The 21,967-nt window shown below is 36.8% G+C and overlaps 1 protein-coding gene across 1 annotated transcript in view; it reads left to right on the top strand.

Annotated features, from left to right (window-relative positions):
- The first annotated feature begins 718 nt into the window (after positions 1-718).
- The window catches only part of LOC148117817 (dual E2 ubiquitin-conjugating enzyme/E3 ubiquitin-protein ligase BIRC6-like), a 61,477-nt gene continuing 40,228 nt past the window's right edge, over positions 719-21,967 (top strand). Inside the window, 16 exon segments of the mRNA XM_087901623.1 lie at positions 719-887; positions 1,844-2,058; positions 2,211-2,419; positions 3,707-3,733; positions 3,735-4,051; positions 4,877-5,096; positions 5,637-5,770; positions 7,213-7,323; positions 9,528-9,578; positions 9,581-9,654; positions 14,370-14,501; positions 15,593-15,773; positions 17,732-17,808; positions 18,553-18,736; positions 19,068-19,223; positions 20,958-21,091. Of these exon segments, the coding sequence (XP_087757749.1) occupies positions 719-887; positions 1,844-2,058; positions 2,211-2,419; positions 3,707-3,733; positions 3,735-4,051; positions 4,877-5,096; positions 5,637-5,770; positions 7,213-7,323; positions 9,528-9,578; positions 9,581-9,654; positions 14,370-14,501; positions 15,593-15,773; positions 17,732-17,808; positions 18,553-18,736; positions 19,068-19,223; positions 20,958-21,091 (2,391 nt within the window).

The following is a 21,967-nucleotide window of genomic DNA, read 5'->3' as shown; positions in this document are numbered from 1 at the left end:
TGTCATTATCCTTGAGAGATTAACATCTTTTCTTCCCTTCTTCTTAGACTTCCGGTTTCTACTTTCCTTCCTCCAGCCCTGCACACTCACTCGTGAACTCTCGCACATTCCCTCCCCTCTCCAAGGTTAACCCTGCTGATCTGGAACCTGTTCGAGGCTGTTTCCACCCACAAAAGTTGATTTTCTGGTGCTGCTGGAGTTCCAGCATCTCTAGTAATTATTAATACATTTCTGTAAACTGCACTTAGACAAAGCATCCAAACCTTTGACATATTTTTCTAGGTCTTTAAATGTATAGCGCCTCCGTTTACAACTGAAATTTTTGTCCTGGTGTTTTCTTCCTTTACCAAGTGGCCATTATGTTTTATTTTAGTATGTCAAGTTCTTGTAGAGCATCCTTATTGTAGCTTGTGGATTTTTCCTCACACCTTTGATCTAATCTAGACCCGGGGACACATTCCATTCACATTTACTTGAAGTAGCATGGGTAGAAAAGTTTGAGTTTGCTGATCACCAAGAAAAATAATAACTTGGAAGAAAAATAATGTGCAGCTACCGAGGAAGAATAGGGGTTGGATCTTCTGACACATAGTTTACAGACAAAGTAAACTTTAAAGAATTCTCAAGCAGCTCGACCAAAGGCTCTTCTTTCTCATCTGAAATGTCCTCGTAAAAGGCCCTGTCGTCCGTGGTGACCACCATGTCCATTTGTCCTAGCATGTCTTGTCCCAAGAGGTTGGCTGTGAGGTTTTTGGCCACCAAGGGACGTATCTTTCCTGGCTCCCCATCCAGGCTAGTCCACCTCATGAGGGTGACTGTTTCCTTGGACTTGGAGTTGCCTCCCACCCCTAATACTGGGGATCCAGCCACAAGCTCCCAGTCAGGAGGTACCTCCTCCTTTCGGAGCACTGTTCTATCTGCCCCTCTGTCAATTAGACAGTGGAACCTTTTTTTTACCTATGAGTGTAACATGAGGGCCAGCTTGTTGGGGTTTCTGTCCCACCCGGTTCCCCACAGCCGGCAAGTCCCAAAGAAAATCACACGGAGTCTACATTAAGTTATAAACTGATTGGCCCATTATCTCAGTCTTCTTATTAACTAATTCTTACATCTTACAGTAACCCATAATTCTTGTCTGTGTTAGCCATGTGGCTCAAGACTGGGTTTTTCTGTGTAGCTTTGGAGCCTGTCCTGAATTTGTCCTGTAGACCAGGCTGGCTTTGAACTCAGAGAAATCTATCTGCCTCTGCCTCCCAAGTGCTGGATTAAAGACGTGTGCTCCCACTGCCGGCTGCTTCATATTTTTTAATATGAATTTTCAATATGAATTTTAGTACTGTTACTGTGTAATTTCATCTATACTTTACTACATATTAGACATCATATATTAGACTCTTGTTCTAGATATTAACAGGACTCTCACAAATGAAGTTACATAATGTATCTTGGCATGGTGAAATTTAGACAAAAAGTCTTCAGTCTCTGAATAAAAGACAGATTAGTACTTTATATGTGTACCCTTGAATATATTCACTGATTTAATTGTTAAACTATAATGTTTGAAATAACTTTAAGGCTATATTTATATAGTTGACTGCTTTTGTATTAACAGTCTTAAAATTTTTGATGTCAGGCCTTTAAAACTCTAGCAGATTTTTTGGTGAGGGATCAAATCTTGAGTCTTATATACTAAGCAATTAGAGAATTTATGAATAAGTTTTCTACTTATTTATGGTTTAATAACTTGATTTTTTTAGAATAATCTTTAATCTGTTTTTGAGTATATAATTTGGTTATTTGATCTTTTGTTTTGTGGGTCACTTGCTTCTTTTTTCCTTCATAGGAGCAAGGAGATTTGTGACCCTGGATTTTGGGAGACCTATACTATTGACAGATGTACTTTTTCCCACTTGTGGGGACTTGGCTTCCTTATCAATTGACATATGGACATTAGGAGAAGAAGTGGATGGAAGGCGTTTGGTAGTGGCAACTGATATAAGTACCCATTCACTAATTCTTCATGACTTAATACCACCACCTGTGTGCAGGTTCATGAAGGTAAAGAACTTCATTAAAGTAAATGTGTATGTTTTCCACATTTATTAGCATATGGCCAAATAAGCAAGTCTGTATTTTTTGAAATATAAAGCTCAGATTTTTTAAAAATTATATTAAATATGTGTATGCTTGTTTTCAACTCTTCATTTCAGATAACTGTTATTGGACGTTATGGAAGCACAAATGCCAGAGCAAAGATCCCTTTAGGATTTTACTATGGGCATACCTGTATCTTACCTTGGGAAAGTGAACTGAAATTGATGCATGATCCTCTAAGAGGTGAAGGAGAATCTGCTAACCGGCCAGAAACTGACCAGCATTTAGCAATGATGGTTGCTTTGCAAGAAGACATACAGTGCAGGTTAGTGGAGAATAGCTCAGATATTATTAAATTATTTCCACCAAGGAATGTTTTCTTTATCTACATAGAAAAAAGCAAAAGGAGGATGAACGTATGCGTTACAGCAGGATTGAAAGCATGAGAATATTCTTAGCTAATTGGTATCATTAATATTTGTGAACAGTAGTTTTGATTTTTTTTCATTCAAAAATTTACACTTCCTCCCCTCCTCCCACTCCCCTCCTGCTTCCCCACTCACCCTCCTCCCCATTCCTCTTTAAGAGAGGGCAGGGAATCCTGCCCTGTGGGAAGTCCAAGGCCCTCCCCCCTACATCCTGGACTAGGAAGCTTTGCTTCCAAATAGACTAGGGTCCCAAAAAGCCAGTACAGGCAGTAGAAACAAGTCCCAGTTCCTTTATCAATGGCTTCTTAGTCAGCCCCCATTGTCAGCCGCATTCAGAGAGTTTGGTTTGATCGCATGCTCTTTCAGTCCTGGTCCAGCTGGACTTGGTGAGCTCTCATTAGCTCAAGCACACTGTCTCCGTGGGTGGACCAGCTCCTTGTGGCCCAGACTTCCTTGCTTATCTTCTCCCTCCTGCTCTTCAACTAGACCGTGTGAGCTCAGTCCGTTGCTCTGATGAGGGTCTCTGTCTCTATCTCCATCCGTAGCCGGACGAAGGTTCTATGGTGATATTCGAGATAAACAGTGTGAACCCAAGGAAAAACATATATAGATCCTTCTGTTAATTGGAAGGAAACAAGATGGCCGGGCAAAAGTTGGGAGCATGGGAGTGGGGGAAGGGGGGATGGGGAGAGAGAAGGGAGAAAGGAAAGACTGGAGAGAGCTTGGGGGAGTGGCAGGGTGGAGATGGAGGAAGGGCGGATATAGGAGCAGGGAAGAAGATATCTACATTAAGGGAGCCATTTTAGGGTTGACAAGAGACTTGGCTTTTGAGGGGATCCCAGGTGTCCACAGGGATGTCCCCAGCTAGGTCCTTGGGCAGCAGTGCAGCGTGTACCTGAGCTGGCCTTGCCTCGCTATCACACGGATGTTTTGTTTTCTTTAAGACAAGGTCTCTATTTCTAGTTCTGGGGTTACTAGTTGTGACTGAGTGGACCAGGCTGTCCTCTGTCCACAGATTGTTAGCCACTTTTCCTTTTGGGTATGAAAATTAAAGGTGTTTTCCACAGTATCTGGCCCAAAAATAATTCTTCATAATAGTTTTTAACATACTTTAAGAAATGTGCTTTTCAATGTGTAGATACAGAAGACTGAAGGAATCACTGTTAATTTATTTTTATTCATAGATATAACTTAGCCTGTCATCGTCTGGAAGCTCTTGCAGAGTATTGATCTTCCTCCTCTCAACAGTGCGAATAATGCACAGTACTTTCTGCGAAAACCAGACAAAGCAGTTGAGGAAGACAGTAGAGTTTTTTCTGCTTATCAAGATTGTATTCAGCTACAGCTTCAACTAAATCTGACTCATAATGCAGTACAGAGGCTCGGAGTAGCCATAGGTGCAAGTCGGAAGACATTGAGCGAAACGTCACTTCCAGAAGACTTGATTCAGACATCGTCCACAGAGCAGTTGCGCACCATTGTCAGATACTTACTGGACACATTGCTCAGCCTCCTTCACTCTTCCAATGGTTTGTATTTAGCTCAGTGACTTAACGAGACTAGGAATAATTTAGTGTCTCTGTTTTATGTTTTAGATACATGGTATTAACTTCCTGAGATTTTTTTTTCTTTTTAAATTGAGTTGTGTAGATAGTTTATACTTGTTAGTCAACGCTCTTTGTTGGCTTCTACTTTCTAGACATTTTTTACTTTGACATCCTGTTTAATATATTTATGAAATTTCTGTAGATTTACACATTTCATTTTCTTCTTAAAGATTTTTCTTGTTGTTACCATGTTATGGATTAAACTTAGGGCTTCCCACATGGCAAATAAATGCTTTTCCTTGGACTTTATTGTCATTTCCTTTATTCTAATATTTCTTAAGAGAATTTTTATTAATTTCTTAGGTTGTTGTATTGCTGTACATCAACATGCGAGTGGCAAAGTATTAAGCATTGTATAAAAGTAGTATACTGGCCTAATACATGACTGTTTTTTAGTCATGAACTATGTTTGAGTCACTCATTCGTGTTTTCATTCTCCCTCTTAAGATAACTGATCTTTTTCTGATTTTTGCCTACTTCACCTTGAAGGATATTGATAAACCTAACCACAGAAACAATAAACACAATTAATGTATGTGTTATCTCTTCTAAATATCTATTGCTAAATATTTTACAACTGTATTTTATGTAAATGGGGTATATAGTCACAAAGTAAATAGAATGCAATTGTCTACTTGTTGCTGGACATACATTTAGACATACATAAATGTGTATGTAGGAGTACTGGTGTTGAACCAACACCATACATTTAGATAAGTCGTTTTATTTGTTTGTTTCTTATAACAGGGCATTCTGTTCGTGCAGTTTTGCAGAGTACCTTTCACGCCCAGGCCTGTGAAGAACTCTTTAAACACTTGTGTATCAGTGGCACTCCAAAGATACGGCTTCATACTGGCCTTCTCCTTGTTCAGCTGTGTGGTGGTGAGAGATGGTGGGGCCAGTTTCTTTCTAACGTTCTTCAGGAACTATATAATTCAGAGCAGCTTCTCATCTTTCCGCAAGATAGGTAGGTTTCAGATATTGGTATTTATTGTAAATGGTATTTACTTCTACATTATTAGATTGTGAAATTTTCTTTACATGAATAGTAAATATGGGGGAAATATAAAATAGGTCTTCTCATGGTTTTGAAAATAAATGAAGGACATGAACTATAGTATGTATTATATAACATAATACATGCTACAGCTTGTTCACCCTCTTAGATTTTCTGGATCAATCAATGAGATTTTTTAGATCTGAGCATGAATTTTCTATAAGATCATGCTATGCCTTCTGTATTAAATGTGATTTTTGAGGCTCTTATAGAGTTTGTTCTTTGATAAGTGTCTGGTTTCTTATATGTAGAATTAGGGAATATAACCAATAACTAGAAAAAAATCTCATTTTACATCTTTTATCTTGATAGAAATCTTTCCTACTAACTCTGAAATTAGCTTTTAAGAACCCAACACTTTTTATAATTATCATGTGTATCTATTTTTTTTAAAAAAACAGAACAATTAAATTGATACTGACTGGTCATTTTCTTTGTATCTGTTTTTAGGGTCTTTATGTTACTTTCCTGCATTGGTCAGCGATCACTTAGTAACAGTGGAGTATTGGAAAGCTTACTAAATCTCTTGGATAATTTATTATCACCTCTTCAGCCAGAGTTAACCTTGCACAGAAGAACAGAAGGTATTATATCAAATGACTATCGTAATATTTACAGTTACTTGTTTGTAAAAAATATTTCTGATGTACTACTTTACTAGTTATTGCAGCACATTTTATTATTTTTGTGATGCAGGCTTTTTAGAGTGAACAGCTTTCTTGTGATTGACTGTTATATAGGTTTTTGTTTGTTTTTAGTTTCTGGAGATAGGGTTTCTCTGTGTAACAGCCATGACTGTCCTGGAAACCCCCTCTGTATTCCAGGATCCTTCCCAAGTGCTGGGATTAAAGATGTGTACCACCACCATCTAGCCCATATAATTCTTTTCAATTCATTATTGAGGTTGTAAATTTGGATGGTTTGTTTTTTTAGTTAGTTAATTTGTTTATTGCTGCGGGAGTACCTTCCTCTCCTTCAGCCAACAGTCGCTGAAGCACGAGCCCCGGCGGGAGCACCTTCTGCCTTCTGCTCAGTCTGCCAATAGCCGCTGAAATACCAGCCCACTGGGGCGTGGTGTATTTCTCTTTAAAAGAAGAGCGGCAAGCTCAGCTTGGCCTCTTGGTTCCGGGCTCTTGGTTCCGGCTCCTGCTCCAGCGACTAGGCTCCCTTCCTGACGGTTAATGGTGTATGTAAGTTCTACCCCCCAAAATAAATACCCCTTTAAAACATAACTGGTGTGGGATTGATTCGCCATTAGTTTATTTATTTAGTGTGTGTGTGTGTGTGTGTGTGTGTGTGTGTGTGAGAGAGAGAGAGAGAGAGAGAGAGAGAGAGAGAGAGAGAGAGAGAGAGAGAGAGAGAGAGAAAGAGAGAGAGAAAAGGGAAGGGGGTGGAGAAAGAAAGACTTTGTTTTTTGAGACAGGGTCTTACTTTGTTGCCCTGACTGACCTGAAACTTGTTATGTAAACCAGGGTGGCCTTGAACTTAGAAACCTTTGTTTCTCTAGCTGGGATTAAAGTTGTGCACCTTCGCATCCAGCTTGCTTTTTATTTTTGGTTTTTTATGGACAGGATTTTATTATGTAGATGTGTCTGTTCTGTCATCAGACTGTACGAACTTATAGACTTAGACTTGCCTCTGCCTCCTAAATGATAAACTTGGTATTTTTTGTAATTTTTCTACACTATTATAATAAAATCAAACCAAATCTCCTCATATATTGAAGCATTAAAGCGCATTCCTCTTCTGACCAATGATAGGTTTCATTTGAACACAAAATAAGTATAGAGTATGATTTTTTACTATGAATTATAAGGTGTGGTCCACATTTTAGTTTCTCATGCATCTTATACCTTGTTTTGTATCCTGTTCCTTATTAAGATTTATTTTTCTACTGTTTGTGTCCATGAATGTCTAGTTTAAGGTATTCTTTTGGCTGTTAGTGTGTTCTTGATTTATAAGATGTTTTCTCAGTTCTCCTTAGGACTCACATTTAATTCAATCTCGCCCTCTCATTTCTTTGTAGGAGTCCTAGATATTCCCATCATCAGTTGGGTTGTTATGCTGGTGTCCAGGTTACTGGATCATGTGGCCACTGTTGAAGATGAAGCAGCAGCTGCAAAGAAACCTTTGAATGGTAAAGACAGGGAGAGGTTTCTGACAGGTACCAGAAGTTTATAATAATGTGTTGGTGGGGATATTCAGTGACTCCGCATTTGTTCCTGATCTGGCTATTGACCTGGAGATACGAGATGTATGTAATTTATGTAAAATATGAGTTAATTTTTCTTTAGGAATCTGTAAAAGATAGAATTTATATTTTGGGGACAAACTCCTTTGTCTAGATGTGAATGCTACTTAATACATCCATATGTTTCACCCCACGTGTACTTTATTACTATATAGTAACCTAAGTAGATGTGAATTTATGACAAGGGAATTTGTGGGCATTTTAAGTTTTTTGTTATATTTGAGGTCATGACCCCCCCATGTCCCCACCCTGAGACTAGGTTTCTCTTTGTAGCAGCTCTGGCTGTTTTAGAACTTGGCTTTGTAGACCAGACTGACCTTGAACACCCAGAGATCTGCCTTTCCCTGCTTCCTGAGTGCTGGGATTAAATGTGTGCACCACCAATGTATGGCAAAATTGCATTTTAATTACGTATCTTCCTTCCATTGCTCCCCATTCAAATTTTATTTTAATATAGTATGCCTTTTTTCATAACAGCCATACGTTTTAGTTCAGTTCTTTTAATTAGCTACAGTTATCTTTCATATTTATATTTGGAAATTCTTAAGGTTATCATTATTCATTTTTTAGTAGGTTTGGAGCACAAAACAGTTACAAAATAAGGGAAACCAAACATCCAAGATCAAGCGAATTCTTGCATTTTTTATAATTAACAGTGATTTTGATAAAAGATTTCAGACATCTGAACCTTGTGTAAATACAGCAGATAGATCTTATAAAAGTTCTGTACATTGTAACATATTAATAGCTCTGAGAAGGTGAAAGAATTCTTAGGTGGAAGGAAGTTTTTGTTGATATAAAAAATGTGCATGTGTGTATGAATCAATCCATTTCCTCAATTAGAGGTTAAAGGCGTAAACAATAGCATTTAGTTAAATATAACTACAATTTAAATTTGGACACTGTAAGTTGTATGGTGAAGTCTTAATTTTCATTTTTATTGTTTATTGTAAAGAAGAGAGAAGTAATGGTGAGAGGACATTGCAGGGTTTGAAAAATTTGAGCTAAGACTTGATTAATGAGTGGCAATAAGTAGGAAAATATTTTAAAATTATGGATAAATAATCAAAAAGGGTCTCTGAGTGATGGAACCTTTAATTCCAGCTATTGGGAGACTCAGTATTGGGGTCTCAGAACTGTATACATAGTGCGACTCTATCTCAAAATACAACAACAACAACAAATCAGAGGTGAAGAAAGTGTGGTTTTAGGCCAGATTGAAGGAAAGAGCAATGTAGAATAGTGTGGACATTTTCCAAAACAACAAGAATAAATGTAGTTATGCAGCTTGCCTTTTGAACTATTAAACCCATCTTGGCAGTCATTAAATCGATTAGCTATTTTCAGTGTTTGTATGAAACTTTTATATATACATACATACATATACATATACATATATATATATGTATATGTGTATGTATGTATATATAAAACAGGGTTTCTCTGTAGCTTTGAAGTCTGTCCTGGAACTAGCTCTTGTAGACCAGGCTGACCTCGAACTCAGAGATCCACCTGCCTCTGCTTCCCAAGTGCTGGGATTAAAGGCATGTGCCACCGCTGCCTGACAAATCTTTTATTGTCATTATTTCTTATTTAGAACACATCAAAACTATGTTGTTTGAAAATCAGTCTTCTGTTTTTTTTTTCTTTTTTTTTTTCGAAACAGACAAAATTTCTCTGTGTAGGTCTGACTGTCCTGGAACCTGCTTTGTAGATCAGGATGACCTTGAGTTCACTAGCGTGCCTGCCTCCGCCTCCGCCTCCGCCTCCGCCTCCGCCTCCGCCTCCGCCTCCGCCTCCGCCTCCGCCTCCGCCTCCGCCTCCGCCTCCGCCTCCGCCTCCGCCTCCGCCTCCGCCTCCGGAGTGCTGTCAAAATGAATCTTAAGCATTTTGACAGGAAGTGTGTGGGCTGTTCAAGAAGAAATTGAGTACAGATTTCTGTTGTCAGTTGTTTGTTTAGCCTCCAGAGAGTTGTTTTACTTTAAAAGGCTTTTCTTGGTTGACTTATTGTTATGTTTTTTGTTTTCTTGGTATAGAAGTTACTTTGAGGTAATTTTTAACAGTTATTTAAAAAAAGCTTTTCTTTCCAGGTAACCAGTGGAGTTTTATCAACAATAATCTGCACACACAAAGTTTAAGTAGACGTCTAAGGGAGGCAGTAGCCTTGATAGATTATATTCTCGAAAAATCAGAAAGCAGCTTGTTCATCATAAGCAGGTAATGGTCAGTAATGTTATTTTTGTTTTGAGACTGTCATTTGGGATCTCTGACCTTAGAGAAACTTGGGGCATGCTGCCCAGGTTGTTGGTTGATCTTATTTGTGAACTGCCAAAAAATACCTCTAAGTTTTGATAGTCTTTAAACTTTCAGGTTCTCCGTTACTAATCCTCAAGGGATTTTTTTTTGCCTGTTTATAGGGTTTCTTCACTTTTTTCATTACTCTGGCTGTTTTTCCATGATGTCATTTACCCTGTATTTTTTCCATACAGACCCAGTAACACTTTTTTCTTATATTCCTAGTGGCTTCCTGTTTACCTTTGGTTGAAGTTGTCAGCTGCCACTCTAACTTTTAGATTTTAATTTTTAAATGTTAGATAGTATTGAATTTAAGTTTGTGGGACTCCCTGCACCTGTTTTCTCGTCCAGGATTTTTGGGTGTGCTTTTTAAAAGAATTTTTAAGTACATATTTTTAGTGTTTGCTTGGATAAATGGACATATTTTTCTGACATTAGTTCATAATCAGTTCCTCAGAGTTGGAATAACATACCAACTCTGAGTTGGTTCCTAGAATGTTCACATTCTTCATGTCTTTAATTTATTCTGTGTTTTCATAGGTAGTGTTATATTTTATTTCTTTGACTTTTGTGCAATTTATTGAATGTAATGATTCAGTAAAATATTGACAGTCAGGTATGTAGTGTGTTTCCTTTTATGTCTCGTCTCTTTTTCTCAGATTTGTATTCTGTGGCAAGAATTTCGGTACTTTGCTTTGTAGATTTTGCTTATTTTTACTTTTTATGTGTATGAGTGTTTTGCCTGAATGTGTTTGTTTGGTAACTGAGGAGACTGAAAGAAGTATCAAATCTCTTGGAATTGATTATGAGCTGCCATGTAGACGGATGTTTCCTGTCTCGAATGTTCAGTCCAAACAACTCAGAGGTTGAATATCAATTATAAATACTTGGTTGATAGATTAGACTTGTTAGATTAGACTTGTTAGTAGCTAACTCTTATACTTAAATTAGCCCATAGTTCTTATCTATGTTTAGCCACATGACATGGTTCCTTTTCTCAGGATGGCATTCTCATCTTGCTTCTCTGTGTGTGCTGGCAACTCTCTGACTCTGTCCTTCTTCCCATAATCCTTAGTTTGGTTGACCTGCTTATATTTCCTGCCTGGCTACTGACCAGACAGTGTTTTATTAATCCAATTTGAGTGACAAATTTTTACAGTGTACAAAAGGATTATTCCACAGCACTGCTACGTGGGTGCTGGGAACTGAACTCAGGTCCTTTCTATGCAAGATCAGCAAACTGCTGAGCTATCTTTCCAGCCATGGCACTTTTATTTATTTTTTTATTGCTAGCTACGATTGCATTCTTTATTCTGAAACCCATTTAACCATTTCCTGATGATTTGAAAGACTCATTTTTCCATTGATGCTTTGTAAAATATTAAAAGAAAGCACAGACACATATTCTCATTCCCTTCTCCCTTTTGTGTTCGTTCACTTGTACATGTATGCTGTGATTTCATAGGTAGTCATGTGTTAGAATTTAGTTCTGTTGCATTATACCCCATGAACCTATGTGATTTTTTTTAAATGTAGCTTATCATTCCTCTAGAGTCAACATGTACACATTATTTACCATGTTATTTTCATCTGAAGAATTGAGCTTATAGAAACTTCACCTTCTTTTGAGTCGGCGGGAAGTTAATATTCTTTTTAAAAAATTTCTTTCTTGGTGTGGTTTAGTTTCACAAGATGTTCTAGGTGCTTTATTTGATTTCCAAAATGAAAATGTCTCTTTTCTCCTTGAGAAAATTACTTCTCTCAAAGTCTAAGCTATACCCTTGATTACTAGAGTGCACCATATTGTGTCTAGTATTCTTTTTTGTGTATACTGCATGTGTGCCTTTGAGGCAAGAAGGCCTTGGGTCACTTGGCACTTGACTGTGAATAGCCTGGTGTTGCTGGGACTGAGCTTGAGTCCTGTGGAAGAACAGCAAGTGATCTTAACCTCTGAGCTATTTCTCCGGCCAATTTATTAATCTTTCTTTAAGTTTTATTTTACTTTTATTTATGTGTATATGTGTCTGTTTTTTTGTGAATGTGTTTCTTGTAAGTACAAGTGTCTATAGAGACCTGGAAGGTGGAGTTTATAAGCCAGCTGTTGTGGACCCTAGGAACCGAACTTGGGTCTTCTGGAAGAACAGGATGTGATTTTTTAGCCCATTGAGCCATCTTTCTAGCTCTGTAATTCGATTTCCTCAATAATCAATCAAACAAACAAACAAACAAATAAATAAATAAATAAATAAATAAAGTGTCTCAATAAATAAATAAATTAAGTGCCTCAGCCCGGACTGATGCATGGATCAGCAATCAGGAAGAGCACCTGCTGTTTTTGCAGAGGATCTTGGTTTTATTGGCACACTCACCGTGTGCTTCAAATCCATCCATAACTCTAGTTACTAAATATACAACACCTGTTTATGACTTATAACTGCCCCAGGCATGCATGTAATGCACATGCATGTATGTAATGAAAACACTTATATACATAAACATAAAACTTGAATAAATGCTGGGTTTAGGTGAACTGAGAATTAATTTGGGAATACCTAGATCTGGCATGTGGAAAGCTTTTGATTCTGTATTTAACAGGTGTATTTGGCAATAATCTGTTTGTGTGTGTGTGTGTGTGTGTGTGTGTATTTCCCTTCCTTCTTTTCCCTTCAGTTATGAGCTAAATTGATACTTTACACTCAGCAATGTGAATACTTCCGCTTTGCCCATTTCTTCTGAAGACTTGTTTAATTTTTTAGCCTTTTCTCTGCTGGTACTAAATATTGGAATCTGGCATTTGCCCATTACGCAACTGTTCTCCCAGGGAAGCAGGGTCTCACTCAGTTAGAGAGACTGAAGTTAAACTTGTTAGTCCTTCTACCTCAGTCTCTCGAATAGCTGGGTTTACAAACTTGTGACACCACACCTGTCTTCTATTTAAGACTTGTAGTTAACTGTAAGTATATCTCACTTGCATTAACAGATTTAGCTGTCATTTCAAGTTGTCTTGTAAAATGTGGTTACTGTTTTGTGAAATACTACTATTTAATTGTTCTTTATGAAGGTGAATGTTTGGTTGGTGAAACTGAAAACTTGTAAGAAGTGGTTGAATGTAGATCATCAGTGTCACTTGTGTAGCTCATAGCTGTAGCTGTGCAACAGCCAGGATAGTGATAGTTGTGCTGGGATTTGCCAGGGCATGTTCATTGTGGGCAATAAACTCTACGCTTCCATGAGGATGGGATAGCAGTTGCCAACTGATTTACAAATAGTTTGGAAACAATATGTATTTCTATAAGTATTATAACTAATTTAAAATAAATTTATATTTCTGTTCTTTCGTTATAATTATTACATGTGTTGTATACCTTTTGGGATCATTTTCTGAAACTATGGAATAGAATTAGTTTAAAATTATTTAGTTAATTTTTTGTTGCATCTGTATTGCTATCTTAAGGACTCTTCAGTTATGAAAATAACACTCCAATGGATTTTTATTAATACAATATGTTGTATTTTGTTCTGAGTTCTTGAGTTTTTCTTTTAGTTCTTGGTATTCTCTCTCTCTCCCTGTCTCTCTCTCTCATACACACACACACACACACACACACACACACACACACACACACACAATTCATGTCTTTGTAAGTATGTTTTTATTCAACATAACTTTCTGCATATGTACCTGGATAAATGGGGAAACTGGTCAACAGATAAACTCTTTATGAGTAGAAAGTGTTCTTTTCACTTTGTTTTGTTTGTTCTTGTTACAGACTGAATTGTGGGGCTTAAGGGTAAGGGAGATGGTTCAGGGGTCAGATGACAGTAGTTACAGAATCTTGTGTTCATTCAGAATTGGCTGTCATAGATAGCTGAACTGTAATTGTATAAAGTTGATACATGAATACAGGAGAATGTATAAAATTGATTATATTTCATCATGTAATACATATGATAAGCTAGTTTTGCAAAATGTCTTCACTAAGGGATGATGAATAAAATTCTTAAAAATTTCCAGTGATTTCTTAAAACTATATTTGAATCAGTATTTACTATATTTGAATCAGTATTTACATAAAAAATTTTGTAGGGCTAGTGAAATGGCATAAACATGAAAACACTTGCTGTGAGAGCAAGATGGCTTTAGTTCACGGTGGGCGAACTGACTCTACAGCATTGTCCTCTGACATCTACATGTGTGCTGCACACACTTTTGTACACACACAAAGAATATTTAGAGAGGCTATTAAAAAATAGTAAGGAAGACTTACTGAGGCATATTAAAATATTTATTACTACAGAGTGAAAACCCCATAAAATTGAAGCTAAGAATTCTTCAGCAATAAAATTATTTTCTCCATGTATTTAAAATAAATAATTATTTTTCAGCATTGAAAAAAATCAGATTCTATAAGGAAGTTTTCTAATTACTTTCATTTTCCCATGAGTAAAGAACTTAATAATTTTCAGTGATGAATGTGGAGATAATGAATCCTTTAATAAATATAATTTAAATTTTATTACAAGGTTATTCAGAGATTAGTTATTCATTTGAAGTGTGAATTCTGTAAGAAGTATAATTTATATTTTGTTCTTAATGTTGATATTTTTAAGATTCAGTTGTTGATTTGTGTTTTAAGCAACTTAACCTACTAAAGGCAAAACAGAAGGCTTTGGTGAAACAGATGGAAAAAGAAAAAATACAGAGTAACAAAGGCTCATCATATAAACTGCTAGTAGAGTAAACAAAACTAAAGCAGGCGACCTCCAAGGTAAGAGTTATACTTCATAGTGTAGTCACATCTGTAATAATGATTTATTATATATCGTTTTTATAATAATGATTACATGTTGTTCTTGTCCTTACTAAATGTCAGAATACTCAGCTTTAATATAGGAAATGTAATGTAGGCTTCACTACCTAGTACACACCTTCTGAATGGCGTAAGAGTAAGTTGGACATTGAGTAGTTAATGTACATTATTACTGGTTTGTCTTTTGACATCGATGGTTCAGTCTGTTTATGTGGCATAATAAAAAGGATTATAAATACCATCTCCTTATACTTTTAATGACAAGTAATGTGGAAAATACTTGTTGGCATTTCTTTTTTTCTTCAGTTATGTTATTGGAAGATTGAGATTTGGAATCGAAGCTTCTTTGTATCCAGTGGTGCATCCATCTCAAAAAACGTCTTTTTTACATCAGAATTCCAGTGATTTTTTAAAAATATAACTAAAGAAACTTTTTCTTATGGTGGTGCTTGCTTATATTCTTAATATAGAATATAAAATATAGAAGCAAAACCATTGTTTCAAAATAGAGCAAACAAGGAACTTGTTTTCATTAATCATATTTACATAGCACCTAAGTAATAGTGATTTTCAACTTTTAAACTTTTTGAATATTTTGAAATAATTTGAATCAATGTTTTGAAGTTCTTTATTTTTATCCATTTTTTATAAATGATTCCTTGTATATTTTGGTAATACTTCTTTTAAATACTACATTTAATCTATTTTGTTGTATATTAATGTACTTTAAAGAGAATATGATTTATGCCAGTCAATATACATAGCTTTTAATAATCTTAATTTTTAACCAGATATGATGGTTCGTGTTTATAATCCCAACGTTTGGGAGGCAAAGGCCGAAATTTCAGAGGTTCAAGGTCATTTAGGGTTTAGGCTGGGCAACAAGAGGCAAGACACTCTCCACCATTATTTTTCTTTGAAATTCATGGCACATATATGGTTTTTGCAATAGAAATTTTCTTTTGGATAATTTCATCTCACAGGAGTATATACTGAGAGGTTTCCATTGAGTAGACATTGCTCTGAATCATGTAAATTTCTTTATGTAGCATTTTAAGGATTTGATTCGCTTACGCCGGACAACAGAGTGGTCTCGTTCTAGTTCTAATAAATTAGAACTAGACACTGAAGTTACAACAACAAAAGAAAGCCCAGAGATAGAACCTCTTCCATTTACTCTGGCTCATGAACGCTGTATCTCAGTAGTACAAAAGCTTGTCCTGTTTTGGTGTGGAAGAATTGTCTGTATTCTGTCAATCATGTTTTAAATAAACGTTGATTGGCCAGGCAGGAGGTATAGGCGGGGGAAAAACAGACAGGAAGTAGAAATGATGCAAGGAGAGCAGAATTCTGGGGAGGAGGAAGTTGATTCCTTCCACTCCGGCCCAGATCACTAAAGCAGCTGGATGTGAGCTGCCCCACTGAAAAAGGTACTGAGCCACATGGCTAAAATAGATCAGAAAAATGGGTTAATTAAGATGTGAGAGTTAGCTAATAAGTAGCCAGACCTAATGGGCCAATCAGCTATATAACTTAGAGAGATCTGTGTGGTTGATTTTCTCTGGGGCTTGCCGCCTGTGGGGTACCAGGCGGGGACAGAAAACACAAACAAGCAGGACCCCTTCATGTTACAGAATGGCGCCCACGTGGATAACTAAATCCACAGAAAGCCTGGGAACGCTTGGGAAAGATTAAAGCATTTCAGTTTTCAGCCGTAGCAGGAAAAAAGCTGCTCTGTTTTAAAATGCCGGCTTTCTAGGCCATCTGGTCAGGGAAAACTCTGACTCTTTCAAGCAGGCAGTCCAGACTATGAAAACACTGTTGCAGCTTGTTTCCTGGCAAGGACCTTGAAATGCCATAGGAGCTTTTGACTGTTGTCTTCTCCGTATTCCTTAGCAAATTAAAGACCCATGTGGTCAGAAAAAGAGAGATACACAGTAAAGAGAGATTCAAAGAGGAAGAAAACCTCTAAATGGTTTACAGTGTGTTAAAAATATATGCAGGCTTGAAAAAAAAAGGTTTAAAGCCTTAAAATAAGAAAGAAAGAAAGAGAGTAGTTGAGTGTGGTGATGCACACCTTTAATCCCAGCACTGGGGAGGCAGAGACAGACGGATCTCTGGGAGTTCAAGGACAGCCTGGTCTACAGAGGGAATTCCAGGACAAAGATATGCAGAGAACCTGTCTCAAAAAGCCAAAAGTTAAAAGTAAAAATAAAAGAAATAAAAGTTAAAATAAAGCCACATAAAGATGGAAAATACGCAGAGAATCTTGATACTATATGCTATTATGCTCTCTTTGAATTGTTTGAATGCTGAGGAAGGAGCAACAGCTGCTGAAAGGTATTTGCTTATAAATGTTGCAGAATTAATCCAAGATAGGTATTTTGAAAATACCTTGGCTTCAAAATTGAAGTCAAAAGGTATGTTACTTTGGAGAAGAGATTTTGCTTTTGTTTCCACAGAAAATGAGAGGCTCTGGATTTATTCGGAGTTAAGAAAAATCATCTTTGACCAAGGGAGACCACCTGAGCAATTGCCGGTAGGAACAGATGGCCCAGATGTCTGAGTTCTACATCCAGAACAGGTTCAAGACTACTGCCTGAGATGATCTAGACTCACAGGATACTTCAGTCAGGACTTGATCATAACTCTAAATTTTTCTTTAGGTCCCCATAAGATTATCAGCATCCCCAACCAGCTGGAAGTAGCCTGGAATACTATGCCCACATTCCCAACAAATGGACTATGGATATTTTCCTTTGTTTTTTTTTATTTTTTTTTTAAAGGGGGAAAGTGGTGCGGGAGAATTGTCTGTATTCTGTCAATCATGTTTTAAATAAACGCTGATTGGCCAGGCAGGAGGTATAGGCAGGAAAAACAGACAGAAAATGGAAATGATGCAAGAAGAGCAGGAGAATTCTGGGGAGGAAGAAGCTGATTCCTCCCACTCCTGCCCAGAACACCGAAGCAGCAGGGTGTGAGCTGCCCCACTGAAAAAGGTACTGAGCCACATGGCTAAAATAAAAATAGATCAGAAAAATGGGTTAATCAAGATGTGAGAGTTAGCTAATAAGTAGCCAGACCTAATGGGCCAATCAGCTTTATAACTTACAGAGATCCGTGTGTGATTCTTCTCTGGAACTAAACAGCTGGGGGACAGGGCAGGAAAGAAACCCCCAAACAAGCAGGCTCCCCTCATGTTACACTGTTTCTCCTCTCCATGGATTTCATATGCCATGCAGACCTCTTATTATTTGTCTTTAAGGTAAGTAAGCTATGATACAGTTTTTGGTTGATATTAAGAAAAAGGGTAGTTTTTCTCTTTTTCCCCCTTTTTTTCTTTCTTTTCTTCTTTGTTTTTGCTTTGTGTTTATTTTCCTTATCTTATTGTGCTTTGAAAGATTTTAAAAGATACTTTCTACCCAATTTCTGAGAAAATCAGACTCAGTTTTTTATTTGGTTAAAATTTGAAGGTTTGACTGAACAATGATGTTCCATGTCTTGCATACCAGCACTTGGGAGGCAGAGACAGGCTGATTTCTGTCAGTTTGAGGCCAACTTTGTCTACAGAGCTAATTCTAGGATAGCCAAAGCTACACAAAGAAACCCTGGCCTAAAAACTCAAAAAAACCAAAGCTTGAGGATTTGAAATGTAGATGTAGATGATTTGGTTGTGCCTATCTTTAATCTTTTCTTAATTCATAGAGGAAATAAATATTAAAGAGATCACTAAATGACTTTGAATGCAATGACTCCTTTCCTGCAATGTATTCATTCATTGTTTATTTGTAAGTATTTATGTAGATTTAAAACCAGTTATAAAATCTGGGCTTGGTGGCTCATGCCTAGTTTAATCCCAGCCAAATACAGTGTTTCATCCACAATGTTCGTTTCTGTTTCATTTTTAAGTAAGTTATTAAAATCATCCACTTTGATAACTGTCTTGTTAGTGTTTTTATTTTTTTTAATTTAACTGGTATTTAAACATTTGATTTTTTGATTGTTTCAGGTTCTTGCACGCATTGTAAATGCGACAAGGCCAACTATTCATCTGTGCGAAATTGTGAATGAGCTACAGCTGGAAAGACTGCTATTGCTTCTGGTTGGAACTGGCTTCAATAGAGGGGATATCTCTTGGGGTGGTGCTTGGGCTCAGTATTCGTTAACCTGTATGCTACAGGATATTTTAGCAGGTTTGTCAGGATGAATTTTTCCTATGGTGTGTCAGAATTAGCTTATCATTGCTCAAGTAATGTGTAAAGGAAATGGTAAGAGGTTTTCCAAATGTATAAATGTTCCAGTGGAAACGATTTAAATTATTGTACAGCAGTGATTTTAATAAATTGGTAGGTGATTAGAATACATTGTCAAGGAAGCCCCTATTTCATTATTTGCACTGATGTTTGCTGCTTACTGTTCTTCTATGACTTTAGGAAACTGCTCTATTAGCTTCTTCACTGTCACAAAAGGGTAATAAAAACATATAAAGTATTAAAGTGATTAGGTCTGTCTCCTCCAGTACAGGAGAATTGTTGGCTCCAGGAGCTGCAGAAGCAATGGAAGAAGGCACCGTGAGTGAAGATGTAGGTACAACAGCTGGTGACTCTGATGACGCCCTTCAGCAATCTTCTGCTCAATTGCTAGAAACCATAGATGAACCTTTGACACATGATATAGCAGGTGAAATTTTAAAATTATATTCAAAATAGCCCTTCTGCCTTTTAAGTGAGAATAGGTATCCAGTTCCAATTAATAACATATGAAATTACATTTTATGTCTTTCTGTTAGGACTTTGAAAAACAGAACTTTTAAAAAATATTTATTTATTATTTTGGGGGGAGATACAGGGTTTCTTTGTATGGCCTTGCCTATCTTAGAACTAGTTCTTTCAACAGGATGTCCTCGAACACAGGCCTACCTGTGTCTCCAGAGTGCTGGGATTAAAGACGTGTACCACCATACCATCATTTCATAATATTTTAAGCATTCATTCATTCATTCATTCATTTATTGATTGATTGGATTTTCAAGACAGGGTTTCTCTGTAGCTTTGGAGCCTGCCCTGGAACTAGCTCTTGTAGCCCAGGCTGGCCTCGAACTCGCAGAGATCCGCCTGCCTCTGCCTACCGAGTGGTGGGATTAAACAAGTGAGCTACCATCGCCCGGTTTAAGCATTTTGATTTAGTAAAATTTATATATTGCTTTCATTTTATGACATTGTAAGTATTTTCATTTATTAGCTTAGTTTCTTTTCTGTTGCTGTGAAAAAACCAATACCCAGATTAAAGCAATTTAGGAAGAAAGGAATTGGGGCTGGGGAGTTGGCTCAATAGTTTGGAGCACTTATTTGGGTTCTCTCTCTCTCTCTCTCTCTCTCTCTCGCTCTCGCTCTCTCGCTCTCGCTCTCTCTCTCTCGCTCTCGCTCTCTCTCTCGATAGTTTGGAACACTTATTTCGGTTCCTTCTCTCTCTCTCTCTTCTCTCTCTCTCTCTCTTCTCTTTCTCTCTCTCTCTCTCTCTCTCTCTCTCTCACACACACACACACACACACACACATTTGCACACGTATGTTTAACATCCTGCTATCACTTTCAACTTGAGTCCTAGGTTCCTTCACACAGCAATCCTTTTAGCTAATTCTCTTCATTTGGAATCTTTGCATACAGTCCATGATTGCTGCCAAGAGGCTTGTTGTGTACCTACTTATAGAGTAGGACCTTTGCCATCAGTACACTCTTTTAGCTCATCATGTTATAGTTTGCTTAATTACTGTGCACCTCTACCTCTAACTCTTTTTTTTAATCTAGTAAGGGTAGAGAAGAGGTACATTGACCTTTGTGTGCATACATGGAAACTAGTAAAGGCTCATGTTTGCTGGCATTCTATGAAGATGTATTTAATGAAAAAAATTATGGAAAGTAATTCTTACAAGGTAGAGAAACTATTTAAAAATGGAGATATCTGAGAGCAAGGTAATTTCTAATACTTAGTAGATAGGTGGATAGTCATACAACTTAATCCTTTTTACTTTAGCCTGTGTGCTCAGTGCTATTACTTGTAATAATAGTTGAAATACTGTGAAAAGTATTATGTTGTGGGTGTAACAAAAATGTAAAAATGTTAATCCATTTTAGATAAGCCAGTGATTTTTCTGAATTATATTTATGCTACTATTACTAGAGTAAATAATATGGTCTCACTAGGGAATCAGATACTGCATTGATGTTTCTGTAGTGTTGTAAAGTGATAAATTTGCATGCTGAGTAATACTTAAATGTAAATATTTAGCTATTTGATGTGTGTATGTGTATGTTCTATGCAAATGAAGTGTTTCGTTCTGTATCATAAATCAGTGTTTCATTTAACTTTCATGTAATACACTCTACCAGTGAAATCTTTTTTACTTATTTGAAGGTACCCCGCCTCTCTCATCTATGGAAAAAGATAAGGAAATTGACCTTGAGCTACTTGAAGATCTAATGGAAGTTGACATTGATCCTTTAGATATTGATTTAGAAAAGGATCCTCTTGCAGCCAAAGTTTTTAAGGTATTTTGTATTATAATAATTTCATTTTACATGTTTTGTCTAGTAATTACATGAAAGAGAAAAGCAACTTAGGTTTCCAACCTAAAAACAAGTAAAGAAACTTCAGAGATAAGATAGATTGTGTATAAACAGGACTTAAGAGATCTGTGTACAGAATTATCTATCCAATAGGTAGGCATTTCACAGTTTGCTTTAGCAGCACACAGAACTTTCTATCAAATGATCACATCACAGGCTCTAAGTGAAGTTTCAACAAATGCAGCACAAAAAACCTGACCTAGTTACTTGTGTTTTATCAGAGCATAATGCTATAAAACTAGATAGCAATAATAAGAGAAACTAAAGAAATCACAAAAGTACTTGGAGCTTAAATACATTTTGAATAAACAGTGGGTCATCTAAGAAATCATAGAGGAAATAAAAAATATTCACAGAGACAAATGATAATGAGAATGTGTCCTGTTAGAACTTCTGAGATACAGTTCTAAGAAGAAAATTTATAGCAGAATGTACTTATATTAAAAATTATTTTACATGTTTGTATATGTGTTTGTGTACTTTACTCTCTCTCTCTCTCTCTCTCTCTCTCACACACACACACACACACACACACACACACACACACACAATAAATGGCCTAATGATACACCTCAAGGTTCTCAATAGTCAATTTAAACATAGATGGCAAAAAATTCATGAAATAGGTATTAAGAGAACAATATCTAAGATAGGTGTGGTGGCGACACCTTTAATTCGAGTGCACTTGGGAGGCAGAGGCAGGCAAATCTCTGTATTTCAAGGCCACCCTGGTCTACAAAGATCCAGGACAGCCAGGGCTGTTACACAAAGAAACCGTATCTTGAAAAACCATATATA

This window comes from Myodes glareolus, chromosome 25 (assembly GCF_982192425.1).
Source record: "Myodes glareolus chromosome 25, mMyoGla1.1, whole genome shotgun sequence".
Classification (NCBI taxonomy): domain Eukaryota; kingdom Metazoa; phylum Chordata; class Mammalia; order Rodentia; family Cricetidae; genus Myodes; species Myodes glareolus.
This window is presented reverse-complemented; position numbering and strand designations above follow the sequence as displayed.